Raw genomic sequence first — 20,960 nt, 5'->3', positions numbered from 1 at the left:
AGAAACCTGGCATCTGGATCTACTTGAGCCAGAAAGCAACACAAAACCAGCCCTCTCTCCCAGCTGCTGTTCACTCCTACCAGCTCCACCCATGTTGCTCAAATTTATCACCTCAGCAGCCTCAACCCCTAGCCCTAAAGTCATCTGCAAGACAGAGCTTTCTCCTTATGCAAACAACTCCCTCAAAACCATGAGGTTCTGCGTCCAGAGTTTCCTTCAGAAACTACAAGCAGTTTATGCATTCTTCTGTAAAAGATGGGCATTCTTACCCTAACTAGTTTGGCTCAGTGGATAGAGCATCAGCATGCGGACTCAAGGGTCCCGGGTTCAATTCTGGCCAAGGGCATGTACCTTGGTTGCGGGCACATCCCCAATAGGGAGTGTGCAGGAGGCAGCTGATTGATGTTTCTAACTCTCTATCCCTCTCCCTTCCTCTCTGTAAAAAAAAAAAAATCAATAATATATATATATATATATATATATATATATATATATATATATATATACACACACACATACATATATATATTAAAAGATGGCATTCTTCTTAGCCCAGGGCTGAGAAGCACCAAGCAGCAGCAGGACAGCGAGCTGCCCCCAGCACACAGAAAAGCTGGGGAGGCCAGTGAACCCATCGTGATTCTGGTCATCTCTTCCCTCCAACAGGGCATGGAGAGCTTTGTCCTCCATCTAACTTAAAATCAAGACCCAGGCTTCTATATTTCCGTGCACCCCTATGTGTGTTCCAAGACCCCACCCTGTGGGTGACAGCTGAGGAGCAGTTATAGGCACACTGTCCAAAGAGGTGGGCCTTCTATGCCAACCAAAACTCATTCCAGCTCACAGATCCCATTGGGAAACTGGAGAAATGATACGCTCCCCTCGTGCCTCAGTGCAAAAGATCACTATAAGTCTATCGGGAGAAGAATTTTAAAGCACATGAGATGAAAGAAGCGATACCTTCCTGTGTATGTCTTTTCTGACTGGTTCAGGAGGTGGGGGTTGAAGCAGTAACTTGGCTTGACCTGCACCTCCCGGAACCCTGGTGGTCATGTCAACCCCGAGGGCAGAAATGTCTCCCAGAATGCACCCGGCTCAGCTCCACTTGGCCGCGAGTGAAAGCCGTAAGTCAAACAGAAGCCGCAGGAAGCCACGCTCACTGCACCATCCCAGAATAAATCAAAAGCTTTTAATAGCAAGAAGTTAAAAATAAAGCAGCCCATCCTTAAAAATAAAATTTCCTAACACTGTGACAAAATAAAGGATGAATAAGCCCGGGTTGTTCTTTAATCACTAGTGGGCAAGCAGGAGAGAAAGCACACGAAGACCTTTACGGAGTGGGAACACGGCCTGCTGAAGATAGCCCGGGACACCGACTGAACCACGAAGCCCGCTCGCTGCAAAGCTCTTGCAATGCAAGTGTTGTTGTTTTTAAAACACAAGAGGAACGGCTCGGGATCAATGCTTGGTGGAGGCTAGTGTCCAAAGATAAATTAAAAAACATCTTATCAAGAGCCCACAGACGTCATAAAGATGGAACGAGTCGCTGCTATATGTGGAGAACGACATGCCTGGCACGACATAGGCATTCAGTACGTGGCACCTGCTGTGGTTACTCCCAGTTGCTTTCTGACTTTCTATTCCCAGAGCGGCCCCTCCACACACCCTGGGTAAAGGCTCCACGCACTCCAGGGCCACGTGTATGCACGCTGTGACTCTTGCAAGGATGTAAGAGGGAAACCTCGGATCCCCAAGGGTTCCAGAAGGCTCTTGCTGGTACAAGCCAGAATTCACGAAAAGAAAAAGCAATGGCTGCAAACATGATTTTAAAAAGAAATTCAACAAGGAATGCCCTCCATCCCCCAAACTGTCCGTACCTTTTTGGTCCTTCTCTGGTAGGCGAAGGCAATATCCTGTCTCTGCTCATTGCTGCGGTTGGTCAAAATGTTGACGATGGTGACCTCATCCACCCCTATGGACATACAAGTTGTGAAGCGTTAACAACACACTCTAGTCCTCTGGGCTTATATAGAAGCTTTTAAATAGAGTTTTTAAAATAAAAACTTACATCCTCTTTTCCAAACAAAAATGCCAGGACATCAAAATTTGTTCTCTCTCTTTTTGCCAGGACCCTCCACCCAATATGTATACCCCCTTTTCATTTTTTTCCTGAATACTTCAAACCTCAAGCCTAAATGGACCATTTAAATATTTTTATTTTTTAAAAAACGGTTTAATTCATAAATAGGTTTCTGGAATCAACAGTAGGAGGTGCATTTGTGGGGTTTTGGCAGTCAGATGGAACACAAAGATGTAGGAGGATTTTAAATGAAGGTCCCCAAATTGCCATTTAAATGAGGATTTAATAGACAGTAACTGGGAACCAAATTAATAGAGACAATTATTTATATTTATTGCAGGAATATGACTATATAATCAGCTAGGTATAATTTCTATAATTATAGGAACTGTCATGACAAATGAGTCATATTTAATATGGCAGTTGTATTTTAATAGCATAATTGATTAATACAATCATACTATTGAAGACTAAATTGTTTTGTAAGGAAAATAAATGTTCCACTGCTTTTCATCTTCAATAGGCAATTTTAATAATCAATTTTATAACTTTATTAAAAAGAATAAGTGTTTTAATCTAAATTAAATCTAAATTGGGAGTTCTGAAGTGCCACCAAAATATTTTAGTGCCTATTTTAATTGGAACATGTGTATTTACACAGATAAGCAATGCCTTCTGGTGTCTGAAAGTTTCCCATTCAATGTCAGAAATACTCCTAACAGGCCATTTACCTTCAGAAAGCACAATTTTAAGAATTCAGAGAGCGAAAGGTCTCTCTCTTAACTGAATATGAACTTTGTTTAATGGAGTCTTTGCCATAACTGCACAGGTACTTCTTGGGTGAGAGAGCAGAGCAACTATGCCCACAAGGTCACATGTGAACTGAAAGCAGCCTGGCCTAGAGGTAGCCAAGAGTCCCAAAGCATCAGGAAGGTCAGAACTGGGATGCTCTGAGGCAGTCCATGAGCAGACTGACAGAGGTCCCCTCAACTCTCAAGCATGTTAGAACGGTCAAAAAGCAGAAAGTTAGAATTTCTTGGAATAAAAATAAAAGTGAGCTCATACCATAAGTGAGTCAGTATGTTAACTGCAGCATCTATTACATTAGCTCTGGTTTTTTGGAATATCCAGTGTCAACATAGAAACCCAACTGCTGTATGGGAGGTTCAGTTCCAAAGATGCTTACTTCAGCATTGTGTATAATATCAAAAAATCAAAGGAGGAAAAACCTATGTCCATTAAGAGACAGATTAAGTAAATGTTTTTTTGTTCATATAGGGGGATACTACATTAAAATGATGCCATAAAATATTAATTGAGCCCTAGCTGGTTTGGCTCAGTGGATAGAGCGCTAGCCTGTGGACTAAAGGGTCCCAGGTTCAATTCCAGCCAAGAGCACATGAGAGTGTTGCAGGCTCGATCCCCAGTGTGGGGTGTGCAGGAGGCAACCAATCAATGATTCTCTCTCATCATTGATGTTTCTATCTCTCTATCCCTCTCCCTTCCTCTCTGAAATCAATAAAAATATTTAAAAAATAAATAAATAAATAAAATATTAATTGACATGTGAAAATACTCACAATATATTGTGAAGTATAAAATGAAAAAACAGGTTGTAAAACAGTATACCCAGTATAACCCAATTTTAGTAAGATACATATTGCATGTATAAGAAAATATCTAAAAGCTTTTATATCAAAATTTTAATAGTGTCATATGAGTGATGGAATTATGGATAATTTAAAGTTCTCTTTCTTTTCATTATATATGTACTTCAAAGTTCACCGTAATGAGCATAAAAGGTTTTTTTTAATACACTGTGAGTGACATGCATTCTAACACCAACTAGTGATTTCACTTCAACAGACTCCTGGAATGGTTCAAAATACATTAGTTAATAAAACCCAATGTGCAAAATAATTAGGAGCCCGATCTATGTAATTCTCTCTGGTTTCTAAAACATCCTAACAACTGTCTTATGTAATCACACAGTGGGGAGAGCTATTTCTCTTCCTAGTCGATAGATGAATACAGTGAACTCAGAGATTGAGGCTCAGCTGTGCACATGTCACCTGTATGAACATCTGCCCTCCGTGGGTCTCAGTTTCCACACCTGCACAGGTAAGGGGCTTGAACAATGACCTCCAGTTCTGCTTCCACGAAACACTGACAGAATCGAGCTTCCATATATTTAGTTTCAATTAGGTATGGGCAGGGTAGAGTTATCCAAAGACTCGTTGAAGTCAGGGCCTACTTTAGCGATGTGTGTCTGGGCATGTACACTTGCATGCATGCCTAACCACACACAGGTGCTCCCTGGCCAGCAGGCTCTGTCTCTATTCTGTGGTTCTAACTCTAAATTAGGAAAACCACTCATTATGTACATGTTTCTTTGTTTTTTGCTTTATACTTAACTTTCTTACCCAAGTCTGAAAATGCAGGAGAACAGCAGCAAAATACAGTTGTATCCTCTAACCTCAATTCTAATAGCTCCTGAAATCAATTTGGGGCTGCTGACCTGAACACATACCAAGAACACAGATCCATAAAAAACGATCGTCCCTTGGGAACAAATGCGGTTAGGTTTGTGTCAGAATGTGGCCCAGGCCCACCTGAATTAGGATCACCGGGAGCACTTACTAAAAACACAGTGCCCTGGGCCCCACCTGAGATCTACTGATTAAAGCCTCTCTGGGACTCTGGACCCAGGAAGCAGCATTTCAGCCACCTCCCTGGGGATTATTTAAGAATCACCACGGGAGACGGCTGAGCATCGGGCGCAGACTGGAAGCTCTTTAGAAATCTGCCCATGTACAAGATCGCAAGTACACTTCCACCAACCGCTTCTGCCAGGTGCGGGGTCGCCTACAATTTTAGGGAAAGAAATGTGTACCTCTGTCCCAACAACCCAGGGAAGAAATAACACCCGCAAAGAGTCTACCACACAGATCGCAGCGCAGTCATGCTCTTAAGTCAACCAGATTTTTGCTTTTCAGTTCATAGCACTGGCTCAGTGAGTCGGAACTCAATCCAATTACTGGAAATCCCCATGAAGAGCCTGGGTAGTTAACCTGAGTCTCACCTAGGAGGCAGCCGCTGCTGTGGTCTGAAGAAATCTAAATGCATTTTACCTAAATTATTTACCAAGCACACAGCCTGCTGCGATGCAGCCTCTGACAAGCGGGGACGCCTTACCAGGGAACACTCCGACGCTTGACAAAAACGCTAACGCAGAGGAATTAAACGGAAGATATTTCTCCAAGTGGAAGCCCACTCCCCCTTCTGAGCACCTCACCTACGTCAGCTATTTCTGCCATACCACTGTCTGCACGTTTCAAACTGAGCTGGAAGGATCAAAGAACCATGGAGCCCACGATCAGTTGCCCACTCGAAGCCACTCCAGGCAAGTCCTGGGTCAGGACCAGAATACGCGTATCTGCTTGTGGAACTTAAGCATCTTATCTTCAGAGCACTGCTGCTTCCTCCTGACCTGCCATCATGATGGGTGAGGCAGTTTATTCCTGCGGAAAACAGTCCAGTCCAGGTGGAAGCTGCAAGGGTCATCCGGTTACTCACCATTCCTGCCCAGGATGCAGCTGAAGGATGAGGACTGAACACTCCGCTCCCTACATCAGCACAATCATCGTCCACAATGGACAGGGTGCAGTCCGCTGGGAAAGCTTTAACTAATGCAACCCAGGCGCAGATGCCTGGGGGACGAGGCTCGGCCTCTCTGCATTTGTACTTTTTATTTAGATGGCTCACGTTCCAGGGTGTAGGGAAGTGTTTGCTGGGTGGAAGGGCCCAGGATCTAAACAAAACTGTGTGGCTCAGGCAAAAACATAAGGAAAAAACAACAAACCCGGATAATGTTTCTTTCCTATCCCACTGTATTTGTGTTTGATGTGGAAGGTCACAAAGTACTCTAAGCAAAGGCGCACACTGGGAAACAGTGAGTTGGGGGGGGGGGGGGTCCTACAGAACGTGGGTGAGAACACAGAAATCCTGTGATCCAGGCAGATTTTTAGAAATTTATTTGCAAAACTAATAGAGGTTAGGAGTTTCAAGATTGGTGAGGACCTAAGGCAAACTTTCTTGGCTCCTCATGGGAAATAGTACCATGAAATCTCTAAGCATTTATCCCTTGAATGAAAATGGTCGGCTGTCCTCATCGGTTAACTAAACTGTTTCCAACCCTCTGAGCTGGGCATCAGAAAGGCCAGTCACTGTCCCAAGGGCCAGTCAGCCTCAATCAAGTGAGGCCACAGGGAGGTGCTGCGGACGGCGGGGCTCAAGCAGAGGAGTCTGGGGCGGTGGGTTCCTTAAACCACCGCTGTATTTTTAAAACATAAAGAACACTTGCAGTCTAAAATAATGGTTGAATCCCAAACCACAAAATCAGCCTCCCGGAGCTTCCTCCTCCTCTCTGCGGGTGGAACCCCAAGTCAGTTCGGCATCTGGCACCCATGGAAAATGTCTTTATTGTCCATGGGCAAGGAACCAAGAGGCCGTTCTGAACAGGATGCTGACTCACATCTGCCAAGACACACTGACTGCACAAAGAAAATGGATCTCGTTTGTTTGATGAAAGGCTCGGAGACTCTCGGGGGAGGACTGACTGATTAGGAACTGAGGGAAAACTGCCCAGATCCTCTCCTTATCTACATCCCGGCAAAAACTTGGCCTAGATGACTGGGCATATCGGTATCAAACCTCAGAAGAAATCATCTTTACAACAGGTCGCAGGCAGGCCACCGAGAGAGGAGAGGGCCACATCTACACAGGTGTGGACACATTTTATTTATTATCGTAGCAAACCATTCACTGAGTACCTACAGCATGCCAGGCATTTTGCTAGGTGCTTTACGTAATTCTGTCATGTGATTTCACCACATCCAGGCGAGGTGGGCGATAATGTCAATCCCATTTTACCCCGAGCGCAAGCAACGCTCAGAGAAGGCAGGGGCTCCCCAAGGTCACACAGCACAGCTGGGATTCAAAGCTGGGTTAAAGACCCAGGCTCACTGAATTGGGCTATCTTGCCTCCTGTTACAGAAAATTATCCAAACTTGGAAGTAAGGCAAAAGGAAGACAGCAAGTCCTCCCAGTGTGGCCAAGAGGCCCATTCAAGACCCCGCAGGTGCGTGCTCCCACTCACTTGCCCTGCAGGACGTGAATGGTCTGGTACCCAGCCCAGCAATCTTCCCCCAACATTCTGTACTCAACACCTATAAACACCCAGTCTCTCAGGTTCCCCATGAACCAGCCTTATCTGAGTTAAATAAATATTTGACATGTGATCATCATCCTATATTTATGAATCCTGTTTGTACCTTCAAAAAAATTTTTTTTCATTGATTTTAGAGAAAGGGGAAAGGAGAGGGAGAGAGAAACATGGATTGGCTGCCTCCTGCATACCTCCTACTAGGGAATTGAGCCCACAACCTGGACATGTGCCCTAACTGGAATCGAACCGGTGACCTCCTGGTGCACAGGAAGATGCCCAACCAACTGAGACCCAGCCAGGGCATGTTTGTACCTCTTAAAAATTATACTGATACTTCTTTATACCACACTCTGCCCCAGCCCCCCCACAGTTCCTAAAAATGATTTGGGATAGTAATGTGTCTATATATCTACAGAACTGAGCTTATTTAGAACATAAAAATGAGCACATTTGATAACCAGTAGACAGTGATTTGCCCCACTAAGTAACCATGCACGCCACTGGAGAGACCACCCAGCTGGGTTGTGTGTTTTTTTCAACAAAGAGCTAGAAGACTTTCTTCTGAAGACAGTCATTAATAACTCAGTGGGAAAGAGGCAACAAATCACACACACACACATACACACACACTGTTGCCCAAAAGTATCCTCCCGGCCATCAGCCAGCTGTCTGGCCAGAATTCCTGCTCTCAAAGTTACCTCTCGGGATCACTCAGCAGAAGTGAGCATTCTCTCTCCAGAGAGGCTCACCAGGAGCCAGACGTCCAGGTGGGTAACAGATGAAAAGGTGTATGTGGAGGCAGCAGATGCCGCGCTCTGGTAGGGAGGTGGGACTCAGAACTTATGGTCTCAGAATTCCCTATGCCTCAGTTTCTCACCTGGTAACACAAAGATCACGAGAAATTTTAATCCATGGGGACGCAGCAAGGACCCGCTGGATTAATGATTGGGAGCGTGTCTACTGCCTTCTCCACTCAGCTTCTTGACTGCAGGCTTGGCTCCTGCCTATATTCAGTTTTGGTCTATGAAAAACTAGGGCAGCGAGTCCAGTTTCATGATAACTCTGGCAGTTGCCTGAGAGATGGGACAGAAAACAAGCACTGCACAGGGTGGGAGGAGACCGGGACGCTCGGCCCCTCTCCCAAGTCCGGCACAGCCAGGGGACCTGGTCCCACTCAGGGAAAGCGTCATTTAGCTAAGTCCCCAAGAAGGCTTAGGCCAGAAATCAGATTTCTATTTCCATTCTACTCTGGTCTCTCCTCATTTGAGTCCCTTTGAAAGATTTAAATACTTAGATTTGGTAATCCCACTGGATACTTAATCTAGACCCCTGTCTGCTTTCCATGCAAAATAGTATGTCTAAAATACGCTATAGCAAGCATGTCAAACTTGCGGCCCACAGGCCGCATGCCTCGTTTATTTGGTCGTGTTAGCCTTGGAGTTTGACATGCTTGCTCTACAGGACCAGGAGAAAAAAACAAAGCAGGCCAGCACTCAGGATTCAAATCAAATAGACTCGCAAATGAAGGGCTATACATACAGTGCCAGCACCATTCTGTGCCTGCTACTCTGCCAGCCTCTGGGGACAGAAAATTAAAAATCTGGACAGATGCAAGAGGGCCTAACATTTCTACCCTGAACTCACCCCACAGTGAACTGACTGTTTATTGACTTAGCACTGACACCAGGTAAGAATCTGGGGCCCCTGGGAGCTCAACCGTAAGCGGAACACTTCAACCCATTACACACTATCCTAGAAATATTGCCCAGACTCTACAGATTTGAACTAAACCCAAAAGTTAACATAGAAAAGCTCTCCTCCTAGGCTGATCGATCAGGCTAGCTCCCTGACTCTGTCCCTTCTTTCATTTTTTCCCCCATGTTCCAGATTATCAACCTTAAGAAGAAAAAGAAAGAAAAGGAAGGAAGGAAGGAAGGAAGGAAGGAAGGAAGGAAGGAAGGAAGGAAGGGAAGAAGGGAGGGAGGAAGGAAGGAAGGAAGGAAAGGAAGAAGGGAGGGAGGGAGGAAGGGAGGGAGGGAGGGAGGGACCTGGATCCTCCCATCATCCCTGGGTGACGTGGTAGTTGGATTTCCTCAGGGAGAGGCAGGCAACAATCCTTGAGAACTACCACTTAGGAAGGGAGCACAGATCCTCCAGCCATGTTGACCAGCATCTTAGCTCCGCTTGGGCTCTGCGCCCCACCCCCGTCCTCTGCAGACAGAACTCAGAAAATCAGAAAACCTGTGCTCTAAGGTGGCTGTGACTCAGCATTGGCCCTCTTTGTTCCCAGCAGTGTTGTAAGAGCGGAACTCCATCGAAAGTAAATTCGTACAAGGCAAGGCCTCAGCTGCAGGAATGCTCCCTCCTGGAGCATGAGACACCCTGGGCAACGGGAGTCACAAGGCCTTTCTCACAAGGACACTCTCACTCTGACGTCGGGGGTCTTGCTGGTCTGGGCCCTCACCTCCTACCCGCCTCTGAGAAGAGAAGCTACTTTTCAGGGCCACTCAGCCTCCTGGCATCTTCTAGAGAGAGTACCGGCCCAATAGCTCTCTCAACTCAATGCATATGCCTCGGTGTGCTGGTGAGCCCGAGAGCACGTGCCCTGCCTTGCTCTCCATTGGCACGGGCTGCTGGTGCTTTGGCCACGCCGGAAATAAATCTTAAATGGTTCCACTTCTCAAACAAGAAAAAATGTGCAAAAACTTGCTGCAGTTACGCTTCTATACTTATGCTTTTGAGAAGGGGGAAGAACATACCCGCTTTTGCATTCCTTCCGGAGAACACAAATACTGCTGAAATCAAAACTGGCAATAATAACAGGGCAACTCATTACCCCCCTTCCAGAGAGAGAGAGACCCAAGCTGTACCAGTTTATTGGCACTTACACTAACTCCGGGGTTGTGCTGCCTCTAATTACAATCTATTTGATGTAGTCTAGATTCATCCTTTTCTCATTTAGCTGACTTTCCTTTCTAGTTATTTGGACCCATATGGTAAACCATTCACAGCTGTGTTGTACACGCCACAGTATATATTTAACCCAAGGCCAATCTAGACCATGAGACTCCTACAGATTTAAGTCTCCGAAACCTCTTGTTAATTAAGCAATATTACTACTTATGCAGAGCTTTATTCAGTTTCTAACTAGACATTAAACTAAGGTAAGTAATTGTACAGTCTACCTCAAGCCAGAGCATAACACCAAGTAACCGTGCAGTGGGTGTAGGTAACATACCCACGAACTACTGAGACCCCGTCAAACTAGAAACAAAGCAGGTTTAGGGGAGTGAGCTAAATTCACTTTGTGAAAACAGATCAAAGCTCACTAGGGGACTGGTACCCTCGTCGGCTGCTGTCCGGATTCTGAAACTGTTCTTTGCTACCTTACCTGCTAGCCTGTGCCCCACTCCCTGCACTCACTGTGTGCTCTGTGTCTGTGTGCACTAGACTATTCGGGTGAAATGTATACCTTCTCACACAGTCCCGAGGGCTGCGTAAATAAGATTAAATACAATTAGTGAAATAAAGTCCTTGCCCTCAAGGAGCTGACAGTCTGGTGGGAGAGATAAATCCATATGTAAGTAATGACAACACAATGTGACAGGAGCTGTGTAAGAGCAGAGAAAATATTATGAGACAGACCAAGAAATGATGGATTCTGCCTCCTCCTCAAAGACAGCTTGGGAAAGAGGCTGTGTCTCGACTGGGGCTGAGGGGTGAGGGGCAGCCAGCTGGACGTCAGGAGTGGGCTCATGCTCCCTCTAGAACAGAGGTTTTTAATTGGGGTGCCGAGGCACGCTGGTGCGCCACAAGGATTTTTAAAACATGCAAAACCTGACTATTTCGTCAGAGACATTGGCCTCTTTTCCCTTAGATGGTCAAATAAGAAAATGACAATAGCTGTCCAGTGTGAGTGAATCAAAATTATACTTTTAAAGTCAGGCTGGCAAAAATGCATTTGTGGCGTGCTGCAGAGTTGTAGTCATTACTTCATGTGTGCCACGAGTTGAGAAAGGTTGACAATCGCTGCTCTAGAAGGGGGTGGCTTGCTCCTATCAGAGCAAAGGCTCTGTTTGGGGCACCGAGCAACCTAGAAATGAAGACAGGAGCAAACCTGCAACAGGTGAGGCAAGGAGGCCCATTAAAAGGGCAGACGCCACACCAGGCCCGGAGAGAGATGAGAAAGGTGGAGGGGGGAGATGGGGAAGAGCTGCTTTGGGACCTTCTGACCAGTCCGGGCCGTGCCAGCCCACAGATCTCACCCAGGCCGACTCCTGCTGGTCATCCTCCCCACTCCAGGCCTGCTCAGGGTTTGCAGTCCTTGTGTTTAACAGCAACTGATTAACCCTCCGCCACAGGTGACTGCTCACACAACAAGGAAGTAGACTTTGTGTCAGGTGGAGCAGGCTCCTCCCAGCATGCTCTGCACTTGGCACACACGTGTGCACACACCCTTGGGGCACCCTTTCTAGGAGAGAAGGCCCTCATAGTCATCTTTCCTTTTCACTGTCCTCTCGCTTTTGTTTGTATCAGCATTTGAGGTTTACCCTTCGTTTCATGTCAAGGAAACACCAATTACTTAGCATGCTGTCCTCCCCATAAAGCGTTTGAGGAGGGAGTGGGGGCAAGGTGTGGCACAGCTTCTTAATTACACTGAAGGGAGAAGGCATTCTAAAAGGGAGGGTTAAGATCTTAATTAGCTCGTTCGTTAAGTGGTGTTAGTTATCTAAAAATATCAAAGGGAAGGAAAAGGAACAAAAGGGATTTTACCCTCCTGAAGAATAACTTCATTTTAGCTCGTAATTAAATGTATTGCCTTCCATTATGACGGTAAATATGTCATCATAGACAATTTTAAAAATACAGAATATATTGAAAGCACAAGGAAGGAAAAGGATCAATTACCCATAACTCCATATATCAGTTAATAATGCCTTTTTCCTTTTTGACATAAAAAAGTAGTGGTGTAATCATACTGTACACACTCTCTTTTGTTCTTTTTTAATGCAACTGTCACAGTTATGGTGAATACATATTAAAATGAGTGTTGGAAAACTATGGTGATGACTGTACAAATCCAAGAATACACAAAAAAATAGTGAATTGTACATTTCACATAGGCGAGTTGTATGGCATGTAAACTACATCAAATAAAAACGTTAAAAATTGTTCAGAAACTTTATTTTCCGGTCTCTGTAATATTCTACAGACATTCTATGTCATATAGCGTGAGTTACCACCATTTACTAAGTCACCCCCCAGCTAGAAGCTAGCTGGGTTTTTCACTATCATAACCAATACTGACACTCACATGATTGGTACACTGAGCTCTATATGCATATCATAGTCTTCCTTCTCAATAGTTGCCTAGACGGATTTAAGATTTTAAACATACTGACAATCCAGAAATTATTTTAAAGGACCAACTGACAACTCAAGACAATTTAATTATGCTGTAAAATCATTAGGCACCAAAAATAAAAAAATTAGTTCCTAAAAGAACTCATTAGGCTTTAAGTCTGAAAGAGAAGAATAGAGGAACCTAAAGCAGGACCACAAACATGACAGGAGTCTGATAACAATAGAATCCCGTGTTCTGTGGCTGACACTCCCTCAGCAAAGAAAAGAGTCCAGTCCTGGCAGGTTGGTGTTGTGTCGGGATGCTCAGGCACATAGCCTGGGGCTGGCCAGAACTCTGTTCAAACCCGTTTGAACCAAGGCCAAGAGACCTACAGCATGTTAATCCTCAATGTCCCCCACGCACTACATCAGAGGGTGAATCTGAAGTCCACCTAAGATGAGAGTTCCAAAAGTGCTTGGTGCAATGCGTGCCCATAAGGAGCATCAATAAACTCAATAAATAGCTGTAACTGGGATAATGATGATGTCAGCTGCTTGTGACCAAGCGAGAAAGCAGGAATCCAAATCTCAGCCTTGCAGGCGTTTCTGCTTAGAAACTACAGTCTTTTTCTATTGACTTAGAAAGGGCCTGAAGGTATTTTTATTGCCATGGGAGTTTCAGCCGTTACCAGAGCTCCTTTGCGCAATCTTAACATTCCAGTGTGCTAAAAGCTTTCTCACGCAGGGATAAAAGCCGTCTTTGTCTCCAGCTGGTAAAAGACACCAACTTCGTCAGATGAGTTTAACTGTTGAACCTGGAGTGTGTTCCCACGATGGCATGATGGGAAGTCCCAGGAATGTAGACACACCCAAATACTAACGAGACAGGCTGAGCTTTAGGAAAGTGGAGTGTGTGTGTGTGTGTGTGTGTGTGTGTGTGTGTGTGTGTTAAGGGAAACTATTTTGAGCAATGTGAAAACGCCTGGCACTAAGCAAAGATGCTAAGTGGTACTTCACAATAGCCCTGTGAGGTGGGAGCTTTGATGAGTCCTACTTACTAGTAAAAACACTGAGGCTTAAGGAAGTTAAGTAATTTTCCAGTCACATAGCTAGTGAATTAGTGGCAGAGCCGAGATCTGAACCCATGATCACACACACTCTTATCCACTCCACTCCACTGAGTAGTACTGACTGTACTGAGATAAACCCTGCAGATATTAGTTTATTTTCTGATTAGTGACTTCCTGACTTCCCAACCTGGCCTTTGACAAGTACAGTCATTTACAAACACCAAAAAAAGAAGACTTTTTAAAGGTCAAATCCGGACGCTTCCTTATTCTCCCTTTCGTGATCCAGGCAGCCATTCTGGGAAGTGCCCACAGCGTCCCCCTGGAACGCAAGGCTGCTCTGAGGCAAATGAAACAAAGCCCTAGGTCCTGTTAACAGGGGTGGGGAACCTTTTATCTGCCAAGAGCCATTTGGATATTTATAACGTCATTCTTGGGCCATAAAAAATTATTAACTTAAACATTAGCTACAATTGGTCACACATTTAATTAATGCATTGGAAGGGCCAGACCAAATGATTTTGCAAGCCTTATATGAGCCTTGGGCTGGATGTTCCCCACCCTGTGTTAAAACCACAGCATGTAAAGAATCCTCACAGTGAAGAGGAAGTCCAGAAGGGGAAACGAGTGGTGAAATCACAGCATCACCACAATGATCACCATGGTTCCCGGGATTCCGGGGATGGGGAAACCCCAAAGATACGTGCTTCATTAACATGAGCCCCAAAGTCAGAACATTTACTCTTGTGGACACAGAGAACAGCGTGATGACTTGAACACACTCTTGCTCAATTCTATCCAATCCAGGGCTTTATCTGCGGGAGTTAGATAGGGAGGCTTTTAGCCTCCTGGTCCTCTTACTCATCCTGAAACTCGAGGAAACATACTCATTCCAACAATTCTTCCAATTCCAGCTCCAGACCTAAGGAGTGGCGTGACTTGTGGGGTCACACACAAAAAAAAAGTCTGAATTTTTCTCTCATTAGATCAATCTAAGAGCAAAGCAGTAAAATTTTCCCAGCATTTTGCCAACAAACATAATGAAATTCAAGGGGAATCAGGACAAAAAGAAAGGCCCTTAGGGATCACCAAGACCAACTTCTTCCTTGACAGGAGAGGCACTGCAGCCTCAGAGGGAAGGGCAGGGCTCCAAACACACACCCGGGGGACCAGGTCCTGGCTGCTCTCAGCCTGGGCCGATTTCCATGTTGCTATGCTATTTGGTTAAACTATGTTCTCATGTTTTAGATCTTCTCTCCAAATTGAGGAGGGAAGAGGCAGAAAAGGAGGGAGGGATGAAAACAAGCAGGTGTGGGGTAAGGCAGGGTTGAATCTGCTCCATTAAGACAACTGCGAATGCCCAATGTATGGAGATTCGAGGCAGGATGAGGAGACAACTACAAATGCCTACCTTTGGTCTTGATGGCCGTTTCGATGTTCAAAGCATCCCGGTCAGCATCGAAGTTGGGGTAGGCTTTGACCGACCCATACGCACTTACGGGTGTGGAGTGCTAAGGGCAAAAGACAAACAGGCAACCACATCATGCACATTGAAGATCCTCTCGTTGAAACATCGATTTCTACAATAGATTTATTTTTCCTATTGTTTCTTTTAACAATTCCAATCATTCTTAGACTAGAGAACCACTTAAGTATGAACAAGCCACCAAATATAAGATAAGGAACTGCGCTGTTTCCTGTGAGAATTCTTCCTCAAAGGCCCGGTGAGTTTAGAAATGTGCTGTCTGTATGTCCACTTTTCTTACTTTAGTGCATGCTCAAAAGCAGGCAACACAAAGCTGGGCATTCGAAAGCACCTGTGGATTTGGGGAGGTTTGAAAGAGCATTCACACTAGGCTGGCAACAATTCAAAACAAACGGAGAATGTGAAAATGCCTGAATAGCAAGTGTGTTCTGCCAACTTTTTGTGACAGGCTCATGAATTTCCACTTGGGCCTGTTGGCTGAGCTCATGATGCGTTTAAAAGCAAATGCAAAACGCCGGCCTGCTTGCCTCTTAAAGTGAGGAAGCTCCCTCCACTTGGGCCACCGCTGTGACACCAACCAAGGTGGTCAGGCCACGTGGCTACATCCTCCTTCATGTGGGCCCAGTTCCTCCTGCTCTTCCCTCTCCTCTCTGTCCCCTCCCTCTGCTGTATTATCACTATCTCCCCCGCCTACCACTCTAACTAGTATTTTTTTTCCTTATTGCCTTTTTTTTAAACAGCCATCTTTTTTTAAATTTTATTTTTATTGATTTCAGGGAGAGAGGAAAGGAAAGGGGGAGAGAGAGAGAGAGAGAGAAAGAGAGAGAGAGAAAAACATCATTGATCAGCTGCCTCCTGCAAGACCCCTACTGGGGATCGAGCCCACAATCTGGGCATGTGCCCTGACCAGGAATCGAAGCGTGACCTCCCGGTTCATAGGTCAATGACAATCACTGAGCTACGTGGGGTAATGGACATTGAAAAACATTTCAAAGGAAGAGGGTATGGTTGCAATGTTTTTCAAAGCCCATCAGCCTTCCTGATGGGATGGACCAACCCCACCCCACCTGAGACCGAGGTGAGGGCAACAACCTGCTCCTTCCCACAGGGTCAGCTTGCCTCCCCTTGAAGCTCCTGCATCTCTCCTCCTCCCTGCTCCTTCCCCCAGCACAAAGGACAGACAAGAGGACGGACAATGTGGTTTTGGTTGGCTGATGGCCGGCACAGCCACCCACAACTATCCCACTTTCAGTGCCAGGGTTCCCCATCCTGAACCACCCCCGCCTCCCCCAGTACATAAAACCCATCATAATATGTGACTCTGTGTTGGCTGGGTTCCTGGAAAGAGGCAGAGACTAAGGTGCCCCGACTGACCTCTCCACCCACAGACATTACGTTATGGGCACCAGCTCCCTCTCCCACCACTTGGTTGTGTTAGCAGGGAGCTTACACAGGGAAGCAACTAAGAGTCCATCCTCTTGAATGCGTGTCCCAGGACAAGCCAGAAATCTAGGTTCACAATTGGACAAAACGTCTCACAATGCGCTTGTCACTCTCCTGGCCGAGCAGGAAGTCCAGTTCATATGTATAACTCAGGAACACAATGAACTACCCTGGTGTTTTCCATCTCATTTCACGCCTTAAACTTTCCAGTAAGATGAACTCAATGGGAACCGAGCACACACTCAGGGAAAGGCAAGAACAACGTGCTCTTTTGAAAAGCTATCTCTGCCGTGGTGGCTGCAAAGTGTGGGTGGAAATCTAAGGAAAAATATCTCCCTATGTAATGGCAGTGCCATCCATGGTTTACAAAGCAGATGGTCTGGTCACTGAGCCACATCATGTGTGGCTTCTGTTACAACGTGCTCTCTCATCCTACTCCCAAACACGAGAAGGGCAACGTTTGGCATAATTTTATAGTATCCATGGAAACAAAATTAAATGGATAACTAAACCTGTTACCTGTAAATTCACTCATCTGAAAATCAAATTATTGAGGCAAAAGTGATCCTCCCTCAAAACGCTAGAGAAAACATGGCATTTTCTATTGCAGGCCCATCTCCCCAGACGGAGAAGCGCATCACACTGGAGTGCAGTGACCTCAGAGGCTGCTCGAAAGGCCCTGTCAGGAAGCCTGATTCTAAAGACGATATAATGATCGGGTCCATTAAAGAAAGGAATCACTCAGCTCCTGGACCTGCCTGGACCTCAACGCGCAGTTTGTACTGTTGCCAACAGCAGTGGGCACCAGTTCCAAAAGGGAAGGTTAGAAGTCCGTATAGGCTCTCCACACCGTAACACCTGTGCTTGCATGGACACCGTCCATCTGAACATTTTGATGTCAAGCACCACAGACAATAGAGGGTTCTGTACCCACATGCTCCAAGCTGCGGTCGACCCATGGCGAGTGCTTCTGGGTACTTTCATTTAATTGAGAGCATATCGTGAAAATTCTCCCAAGACATGCCTACAACCGGTGTCACTCACTGCTGGGTTTTTGTAAAAGCCATTTCAGTCAAGATGACCTAAAAAATGTATGATGGCCCTAGCCGGTTTGGCTCAGTGGATAGAGCGTCGGCCTGTGGACTGAAGGGTCCCAGGATCGATTCCAGGCAAGGGCATGTACCTTGGTTGCAGGCACATACCCAGTAGGGAGTGTGCAGGAGGCAGTTGATCGATGTTTTTCTCTTATCTATGTTCCTAACTCTCTATCCCTCTCCCTTCCTCTCTGTAAAAAAAAATCAATAAAATATATATTTTTTAAAAACGATGTATGTTCTAGATATGTTACATTTTCATAATTATATTCTACTTGATCCTAAAAGTGTTTGCAATAATATAATCTCACATGTAGTGTAACAAATTTTAATATAAAACAGAGAAGCAAATGCACCAGAATTATAGGTTCACATATTTCCTGGGAAAGACAATTAAAAATAATTCTGAGCTCCGTGATAGCCAAAGCAAAAAAGGAAACATGATGAATCACAGTAGGTTCATTATTTAATTTTTATTTAAAAAAAAAAAAAAAAAAAAGAACAAACATCCTAGCTTTTTAGGAGAAAAGCTTTCCCAGGTATTAAAATAATTTTTTTTAAAGGTGTAAGTTCTTGTGTGGAATTACTTTCTGGACACTTACAAGTCCCGAACCCTCAGGGTCTTTTCTGTTGTTGTTAATCCTCACCCGAGGATATTTTTTACAGTGATTTTTAGAAAGAGTAGAAGGGATGGGGGCGGGGGGGAGGGGAGAGAGAGAGAGAGAGAGAGAGAGAGGCATCGACATGAGAGAGACACATCGATTGATTGCTTCCCTCACTGGGGAAGCAACCAATGGATTGGGGGAGAACGGAGAACCAGGATGGGGAGTGATTGTCTAAATTTTGTCCCATTTTCTTAGATGCACAAGAAAAGGGAATAGTATTATCCAGAGAGATGTACAATTTGCAAAAATGACACCAAGTGAAAATGATATACTTACCTCACCCTCCAAGCTGAGCTTGCACAGAATTTCATGAACAGTAGACATTTTGAAAGAAGCTGGGAAAAAAAAATACAACAAGAAGTCTTTAGGAGAGAGGCTTTCCTTTCCCCGAAGCACAGCGATTCATTACACTAATCTCCACTTCTCGGACCATTTCATCTGAGGATATTAGAGTAATTTTTACCAATATATGCAATTTCCATCTCATGATTGGGAAAATTAAAGCTTGGCGAAGGTTTGCTGAGGTTTGGGATGGGCTGCTGAGTTGGCCAGTCCCCCCTTGCCCTGTGTGAACAGACCCTGGGGAGACGGATTTGTGAACACGAAACCAAAATGCCCCCCGAGGCTAATGCCACTTGTTCCAACAGGATAACACCGAGCCTCCCACCTCTCCCACAAAGTGATAAGCTTGTCAAACCAGCCATGCTTCTGTTATTCCTCACCAGTCATCTGACCTATTGAAAGGGACCTGAAAACTATGGGTGTGGACTGAAATCAGTAGCATTTCTAGGCTGACTCCTTCCTAAATGGAAGCCTTTACTATGATCCCTAATGACTTTCTTAGCTCACCGATGCTTAGGAGATATCAAACTGTTAATGAGAAAGACAGTGGGTAGATTTCCTGGCATTATCTCATTCCATAAAAGACTGATCCTTGCATTTAACATTCAAAATGGCTGAAATGAAGTCATCTTCCAGTTAATACATTTAATGGGGCTATGCCACTATCGTCTGATGGATTGCTTTCCAGCTTTGCAATCACACAATTCTCGGAATCGATACGCCAACCCCCGCCAATAAAAAGTGCTTGGCGGGCATTAAATTTATCTCAACTGAGCCAAGGCAGCAGCATCCCCCAAATAAAGGAAATAGAGCAGAGCTGCATCCGAAATAGTGGGAATGACATTTGGATTGCAGCATCTCCTGCTTTGGTTTTTTTCTTCTTCTTAATATTCTTTGACCAAGGAAATTGTGTCCATGCAAATTCAGCTTTCTATTCTCTTCCAACAGTTTGCTTAGTCTAAATATTTTCATAAAACTGGCTTGAGGGAGTACTGACATAGACACTTGCTAACTTATCAGAAGGCTTTGAACTAAGCCAATTCCAGGCTCCCTGTGGGGTGGAGGCAAGGGAATGTAAGAGGAGGGGATTCTCCATTATTTGCGGTTATGGGTATATTTCTGCAAGGTTTTCTTTTTAAAAAAATATTTTTTAATTGATTCCAGAGAGGACGGAAGAGGGAGAAAGAGATAAAAACACCAATGATGAGAGAGAATCATTGATAAGCTACTTCCTACAGGCCCCACACTGGGGATCAAGCCCGAAACCCAGGCATATGCCCTGACCTGGAATCGAACCGTGACCTTCTGGTTCATAGGGGGACGCTCAACCACTGAGACACACCGGCTGGGCTTCTGCAAGGTTTTCATCCCAATCTCGCTCCTAGACCACTCCTCTCTCTTCTGAATCTCACAGACAATTTTTAAGCACAGCAAAAAAAGAAAAGCACAGCTATTCTAATCCCTCCCACTCCCATAACTCTCAGACACCCACCCCCCAAATATCCCAGAGCTGGGGTATAATCCTGATTTGCAAAAAGTCTTCCTCTGTAAATAAACTGTGGCACATGCAGACAATGAGTAATATTCAGGGCTGAAAAAAAATTAGCTATCAAGCTAGGAACAGGCATGGAGGAACCTTAAATGCACATTATTAAGCAAGAGAAACCAATCTGAAAAGGCTACATACGATATGATTCCAACTCTATGACATTTTGGAAAAAGCAACACTATGGAGACAATAAAAGGATCAGCAGCAGTCAGGGATTAGCGGGGACGGAAGCAGGGATGTACAGGCAGAGCAAAGAGGATTTTAGGGCCATACAACTATTGTGTGTGTCCCGGGAATAGTGGGTACACGTCATCACACTTCTGTCCACACCCATCGAATGTGTAGCACCGAGAATGAGCCCTCAGGTGAACTCTGGACTGTGACCGGTAGTGATGCGTCAGTGCAGGCTCATCAGCGGTAGCCAATGTACCCCTCAGGCGGGGCTGTTGGTAGTGGGGAGGTTGCGCACGTGTGAGGCTGGGAATATATGGGAGCTCTGACTTTCCACTCAGTTTTTCTGGGAACCTTACACTGCCCTGAAAAAGAAAGTCTCTTTTTTCTTCTTCTTCTCAAAAAGTCTTGCTCTGTAGGTGGACTTTCCAATCAGTAGCCACCAGCCACCTGTGGCTGCCAAGCACTTGGCAAGTGTCCAGTGCAAAGGGAG

General features: G+C 45.1%; 1 protein-coding gene across 4 annotated transcripts in view; it reads right to left on the bottom strand.

The window, feature by feature from the left end:
• The window catches only part of ANXA2 (annexin A2), a 45,391-nt gene that overhangs the window by 12,817 nt on the left and 11,614 nt on the right, over positions 1-20,960 (bottom strand). For all 4 annotated transcript variants that reach the window (XM_081094781.1, XM_081094780.1, XM_081094782.1 and 1 more), the window contains 3 exons: positions 18,682-18,740; positions 15,129-15,228; positions 1,878-1,972 (listed from right to left, as the gene is read on the bottom strand). In XM_081094781.1, coding sequence (XP_080950907.1) covers positions 1,878-1,972; positions 15,129-15,228; positions 18,682-18,729 — 243 coding nt within the window. In that variant the 5' untranslated portion in view covers positions 18,730-18,740. The remainder of the gene's footprint in view (positions 1-1,877; positions 1,973-15,128; positions 15,229-18,681; positions 18,741-20,960) is intronic.

This window comes from Myotis nattereri, assembly GCF_964212035.1.
Source record: "Myotis nattereri genome assembly, chromosome: 1".
Classification (NCBI taxonomy): domain Eukaryota; kingdom Metazoa; phylum Chordata; class Mammalia; order Chiroptera; family Vespertilionidae; genus Myotis; species Myotis nattereri.
Note: the sequence above shows the minus strand (reverse complement) of the source record. Positions and strands in the feature narration are given on the sequence as shown.